Here is a 6,746-nt window from a genome sequence, read left to right on the forward strand (position 1 = left end):
TTTATCTTTATTGTTATTATTATTATTATTATTATTATGCCTATGCTCTTTTTCTGTCCTTTCTTCCTGATTCTTTTTTTTTTTTTTTGGGGGGGGGGTGTTTTTCATATATATATATATATTATATATATTTTTTTTTTTTTTTTTTTTTTTTTTTCGTTCTTTCCTGGTTCCTACTTTCCCATTCCTTTTCATTATGCTACCCTTTGGCGATTTATTTTTTTGCGCCACCTGTACTACTACTAATATATATATATATATATATATATATATATATATATATATATATATATATATATACATATGATTTGTGTAGCGTACAAAAAGGTCCCTAGTTTCAGACAGAAAAGACAACCCGCGTATTTTATGTTTTTCTCCCATTTAGGTGTCCCTAAACAATCAAGAGGAAGTACCTTGGGCCTCCTATTCTGCAAGTGGTAAAGGGGTCTAGTAATAAGGGTAATGGGGTGGCCACGCCCATGTTCGGACCACGCCCATTTTCAGCAGAATCACTATGAGAAAATCAGGGTAGGATGTAGCTCGGCATGGGGGACATCCTTGTGTTTGTCCCTTCTTTTCCTTTTGCGTTGGGTCGAATGCTGGCGTGTAGTAGAGCACGCCCCAAGGGTCTCTTTCCTTCCCGCAGCCTGTGTGTTGTGGAGGTTCAGCTGATGATATTTTGTGTTCTTTCAGTGATGTGTCTACGGTTCCTCTGGGTAAAACTTAATGGAAGTCGGAAGTAAATGCACAGTTTATAAAATTTGTACAAGATATATATTCGCTTGTTATTATTTATATATATATATATATATATATATATATATATATATATATATATATAAAACACTATGTTACCTTTGGCGGGTTTGTATTCCCATTTTTAACACCATTTCACTGAAGTTGACATTTGCAAGTTAATTTCCATAAGCAAAAAATTGAAGTAATAACTGGACCTGTCACCTCAACCGCTGTGCTACGTGCCTAACACAAACTGGATCATATTTGTTGCTGTAAGCCAGCTGGAGAAATTTAAGTCAATTCATGTGTGAGAGCTGTCCACAGGTTGGTAGCAAATTGTTCCTTTTATCGAACCGAAATGCTTTATTTTTTCGGAAATCACTGAATATGCAGATCTCATATATAATACCCCTATTAGACTTACTGTTACCTGTAAACTGGCTTTGGAATCCGTGTATTCATTTCGTGACCCTGTACTGTTTTCCATCTTTCAGTTTACACTTCCTACTATAGTTGTGTATAAGGGATGATATTACTTATTCCCGTGTAAATGGACTAGGCTAGGTATATGATAAACACATTCTTAATGAAATCTTTAATGAAAAGATTGGTATTAAACAATATCTTATGGAGACTTCTCTTGACAGCCCTGAGAGAAACAATTGAGATAAAGTTGGTATGACCTTTTAGCTAAGTCTTTTTTGCAATTGTTTTCTTGTCCTGTAAAGAAGGCTGAGAAATTGGTTCAGTTACTATGGCCACAGTTGGGGCTTCACCTTTTGGGGGATCCTGAACAAAATATATTGTGAGATTGCAACCAGTGCATACTGTAGTCATGAGGAAGGTGACTACATTCACAGAGAACCTGGAAGGGCAGAGCTCCATGTAGCACATAGGGCATTCTTCAATTGCTTTTTTAACCACATAGTAATAACCATCTTCAGGTGTCTTGACAAATCTTAAATTCGCTTTTCTCCTCTGGGAATTTGTTAGCTGTAGGAGTGGAGTGTCTTTTGTGGTGGTTCGTTCAGTGCGTCGGCATGTCTTTTTTCGCTTCGTTTTGGGATTTGATTTATTGGCGGTCTGGATTGGATTTTTGTCTTTCTCCATCTCAGAGTTGCAGTAGTCATGAGCCACCTGATACTCAACCATTTCTTCTAAATGTTGAAGATTGTAGGACTGGGTGAGTAGGATCTCCTCTGGTTCCGTATCTTGCGTATTTAAGACACTTTGCAACTGCTCTTGGCTGTGACACGGTCTATCAGCGGTACTATACGCTGAAATGGCATCCTTCTGCTTAAATACCTCCAGTTGCGATTTGTTTTCCTGATGCTGTGATCTTTCAGGCTTGTGTGGGAATATGGTACCAGATTTCTTCTTAGAGATTCGACCCAACTTCTCCCTGCATCGTAGTATTGCAGAATTCCAGGGTGGTCTTAGCTTCACTACATCCAGTTCTCTTATATATGATGAAATTTTCTTGAGAATATGTCTCTCATCTGCTAGACTACCAGTGGGTGTTATGTTATGTATCAATCTGGTTTTTAGAAGTTTAAATGGATCGTGCAGGTAACAAAGGTTATGTTTACAAGTGGTGTGGCTTGTAAACGCAGTGGTTATTTCCTGAAAGTTGAAGCAGTTTATAAACATCACATTGCACTCCCTACACTGAGCTTTCCCAAACAAAAGATGTTTGTATATTTTTTTTCTTTTCACTAGTTTTTCGCAAGTGTAGCAATATATATAGTTCTTTGGAGCTGGCAATTTTGTTTCTGCCTCATCTCCACTCTCGTGTGGCTTTACAGGCTCTGAACGCAGATACGTTTGGAATGTATTGGAAGAAAATGCTAGTACGTTAGTTTTCCCCCCTCGTGATTTGCCTATATTCTCCCATACCAAAGAAAGCTTTTCAGAATCCCTTGCATCGGTATTCGTGTATCTGCTTTTATTATATAAGCTTCCTTTGCTTCCATCTGTTATACCTGGCAAAGTGGATGCCTCCAAGGACCCATAACCCATGTCTTTCGTGGCCCATTCTGGCTGTGAATTTAGTGTGTTCTTCAGCTTCTTCCATCGTTTTCGTTTTTGTGTATCAAGATGGGGAACCAGGATCCTCCAAGAAAAGGTCGGGTGGCTGACATGAGGCTGCATGTGATCAGCTGGTGATAAGAGGTCTGGATACACTTTCCACTGATGCCGTGGCCAAGTAAATGTCTCTTTGTCTCTCTTCACGAGGCTCTGTGGCCCCAGCATTGCCACTCTTGCCTTTGTAGAGGTCTGTTGTCTTGACCCTCGTAACGCACCTGAAAGAATCAATAAAAGAATTTTTGAATTATTCCATCTATGCACTCACTTGTTTTTCTTTTTTATTCTTTTTTTTCTATTGACTGTGATGTAATGAAGTAGTTCTGTGTTTCTGTTAAAGGTGTAAATTGTCTACGGCTGAATATGTATGCCAAAATCTGTTTATATGGATCTTGATAGTAGTTACTGTTATTTGAGTATATGGATAACAGGCTTTTAGTACATTCATTTGTTTGTTTTCCAAATTACAAACAGATTTTTCTTAAAGATTCTAAAAATCTAAAAGAAAATAAACATAACAAATAAAAAAATAATTACTGAAATACCAATATCATTCCGAACTAGACCAGAAATTACTTAATAGTGGGTAAGCTGGTCCAAACTGAAAATAATTTTTCTTTAGTTTCTGACTCACATTCTGACACTCGCTCTTCGCTCTTATTTGTTGATAAATTAACAGTGCCACTACTGCAATTAAATCATTGTATATGCAACACGTATGATATTTTTGCACCATACATACACCACATAATACATTAACTTTGACAGTATCATTTCAGAGTAACAGGAACTGCTCCATGACTAGCTTTCCTTTCAAGTACACTAGTATATCAAAACCATATAATGCATATTCAGTATCCAAATATTATTTTCAATTTAAAAAAAGCTGATAGGCTATATAATATTATGTTATGTACTTCATTGTTTTATTTTATTTTATACATTAATGGAGAAGAAAGATATAGGACAAGCTGCAAAAGCCATTGCTCCTCAAACATGGGTGTCTTGTAAAATAACCAAAAAGTTTCCAGGGAATTGGACCCTTCTGTAATATTGGTGTGTGTGTGTGTGTGTGTGTGTGATTATAAAAATATCCATTTGCTTATTTAAACTGACACAAATAATTTTTGTCTATGCCATAAGAATGAGATTATTTTTCACATTCAACTATTATAACAAACTTCTAATTTTAGTTCTTTATTGTCAGGCATCAGCTAGGGGTCTTGCTTCCATCAGGGCCTGGGAATGGTTAACCAAAATAATAAATAGAACATAAATACCTATGATCATCGGTATTATCCAGTTGCGTGTGCTTCGGACCGAGTGAATATTGAACTCACTCGCGGTCGATGCAATGAAATGAAACTATATACAACTAAATATATCTATCTTATATATATATATATATATATATATATATATATATATATATATATATATATATATTGTAAGTTTCCACAGAAGAGTGGTGTGTAGATAAACAATTCGACTCGCTAGTAATCTGGTACTTTTTCTTTTTATTTGAAGCTTTCATAATGGTTTGCTTCTAATTAAATATTGAACCAGCATAATTAGTTGACTATTTTTTTTCCATTACCCATTTTATCTGTGAAATAAAGAAAAAATAACTAAAATCACAACGTATCATAGTGTCAGGGTATTCGGGATGTCACATCTCATTTTATACTCAAGGTCATATAAGGTAAATTCGTGATTTTTTTTTTTTTTCTTCTTCTTAGGATGGGGGATCTGATCTGGTGATTTCTTCTTTGTTTGAGAAGTGGGCCGGACAACACAAGCGTGTATGTCTATATTGTTACATACATTACTATGTGCAATGCGGAAAAAAAACATGAAGCTGCTGGTAAAAATCACATCTATTAGGCCAATGAAACAAAACTCGACGAGCATCAGGCTCAGAGTTATAAGAAAACTCATTTGACTTCCAGCACCATGGTAGCCTGAGAACTCCACACAAGCGGTACTTTAGGATTTGAGAGGACGTTCTTTGTCGACTACAGGAGCCACAGTAAGTGATGCAGTGCGTTAATTTGACTGCGAAAAATAATCCTTTTTGAACACGAAAAACTCACTATTCCTGTGGTAAACACCTAAATGGTCACATGAAAAACCAATGCATGTTTCAGTCACTTACAGAATATTTCAAGTATGACTGCTCGCCTGCTCCCCCTTCCAAATGATAGCAAAAAAGAACGACCCTTGTTCTTGGTCCTGAGCAAGCCTCTAACCATGTAAGGTGCTCGATTTCAGGAGCCTGATATGACTTGTCTTGGGACTCAGGAAGACACCAGCTAGCTTACCCCCCCCCCCCACCCTTTCTCTCTCTTGCCAGTTTTGTAAACAGCCTGAGAGAGGATGAGGCTACTTTTCACTGCACCGAAGCTTCTTGGGTGTTGGAAAGAATTAAAAGGCGACGGCCGGTCACTTTTCATAGGGATTAATATGCGTATACCCTTAAATTTAGTTAAATATAGGGCTGTTGCATCCATGAATAATGCTACCGAACTGGAAGTGGCTCTTGTGTAGTTAGTATTATTAAAGTAAAGCTACAGAGCCATAAAACATGTCTGATGTAGTTTTGCTTGAAGTCGTTATTCTCTTCTTGAAGAACACATCAATTAAATAAAAAATTAAAACATTCGATTACACTTCTCCCTCAAATTTTCACCGAAACATCAGGAGCAATCACTTACCTCAAACATTCAAATGCACTCAAGTATTATCAGAAAATTTCTGTTGATTGTCTCACGTAATTATGATTCTTTTTATTATCGTGACATTGAGAAAATTTCATCTAGGGAGGGAAACTTCCACTCTACTGCTTGGTCGGCGATCCTTCCTACACTACCGATCTTAAAGTTGCTTACCCATTTATATAGTCTCGCGCATGTCCTACGCGCCCTTCCAACCTATCGATTTTAGCCGCCAACCAATCATCTCTTCCCTTACAGAGCCTTCGACCAATCACCGCTTCGCTCTAAGGTGCATCTTGTAACATAGTTTCTCATTGGCTTTGCGTCCACATCCCTAGCGTTACGACCGACGCTCTTTTTCATCATTTTTGAATTTATCTTGACGGTTAAAAAGATCGTTGAAATGTTACTGGTTCCGAGAACAGAATATCTTGAAAATAAAGTTATAATGAATTCATAATTTTAAACCTGTTTCTTTCAGCAGGTTAGGCTGATGATTAATTTATTTTGCATTTTCGTTTGTTCTCTTTCTCTTTCTTCTCCCGTTTTTACTCTTCTTCCACTCCTCTCCATCGTCTTTCCATCTCTCCTTCTCTCTTCTTTACCTCTTTCTCTTTCGACCTTCCTTTGGCGATGGGCCAGGTGGAAAGGGAGGGGGGGGGGATGCGTAGGAGGCTGTATTGATTTGAATAAAAATAACTTGGCTAACTTAGCTACAACGGGTTAAATATGGTTATGGAAAATGGGGTGTGTGATAAAAGATAGGTTCGTTGTGCTTTTTTTTTCTTATTTCGAAATCTGGTCTAAAGAGGAAACTAGGTGGAAATGTGAATAACAGGTTAGGGGTATAAAATAAGGGTGATTTTTAGGTGCTAGTATTGTGTATTTCGTATTTATCAACCTGTATATCTTCTCTCTCTTTCTCCGCCTCTCTTCCTCTTTATAACCCCCTTCTCCCGCTCTCTCTCTCTCTCTCTCTCTCTCTCTCTCTCTCTCTCTCTCTCTCTCTCTCTCTCTCCTTTCCTCACCCTCTTTCTTTATGCATATGAATGTATAAATAGAGAAATAGACAGATATATAGATAATGCACAGACACGTATATTGATAGATATACATCCAGACAGATATCTTATGGTGCAGGGTTTAACGAAATTTTAAAGGAAGAAAGGAAGAAGACAGAGGAATAAAGGAGGAAGAGGAGGAAAAGGA

The 6,746-nt window shown here is 37.2% G+C and overlaps 1 protein-coding gene across 2 annotated transcripts; it reads right to left on the reverse strand.

Moving 5' to 3' along the window:
- Positions 1 to 1,331: 1,331 nt before the first annotated feature.
- On the reverse strand, positions 1,332 to 5,675 carry LOC119598534. Of its 2 annotated transcripts, XM_037948160.1 has the most exons (2): positions 5,538 to 5,675; positions 1,332 to 3,041 (listed from the first exon to the last, which is right to left on the reverse strand). In XM_037948160.1, exon 2 carries the CDS (start codon positions 2,989 to 2,991, stop codon positions 1,429 to 1,431), a length of 1,563 nt encoding a protein of 520 aa, XP_037804088.1. In that variant the 5' UTR covers positions 2,992 to 3,041; positions 5,538 to 5,675; the 3' UTR covers positions 1,332 to 1,428. The 2 variants fall into 2 exon arrangements, with proteins under 2 accessions (XP_037804088.1, XP_037804089.1); XM_037948161.1 differs by lacking the exon at positions 5,538 to 5,675 and having other exon boundaries at positions 1,332 to 3,239.
- Between the last annotated feature and the right edge of the window lie 1,071 nt (positions 5,676 to 6,746).

The sequence above is a fragment of the Penaeus monodon genome, chromosome 41 (assembly GCF_015228065.2).
Source record: "Penaeus monodon isolate SGIC_2016 chromosome 41, NSTDA_Pmon_1, whole genome shotgun sequence".
Lineage (NCBI taxonomy): Eukaryota > Metazoa > Arthropoda > Malacostraca > Decapoda > Penaeidae > Penaeus > Penaeus monodon.

Excerpts from the sequence above, each read along its gene's own strand:
- LOC119598534 (XM_037948160.1), bottom strand. The coding sequence starts at position 2,991 with ATGCTGGGGCCACAGAGCCTCGTGAAGAGAGACAAAGAGACATTTACT.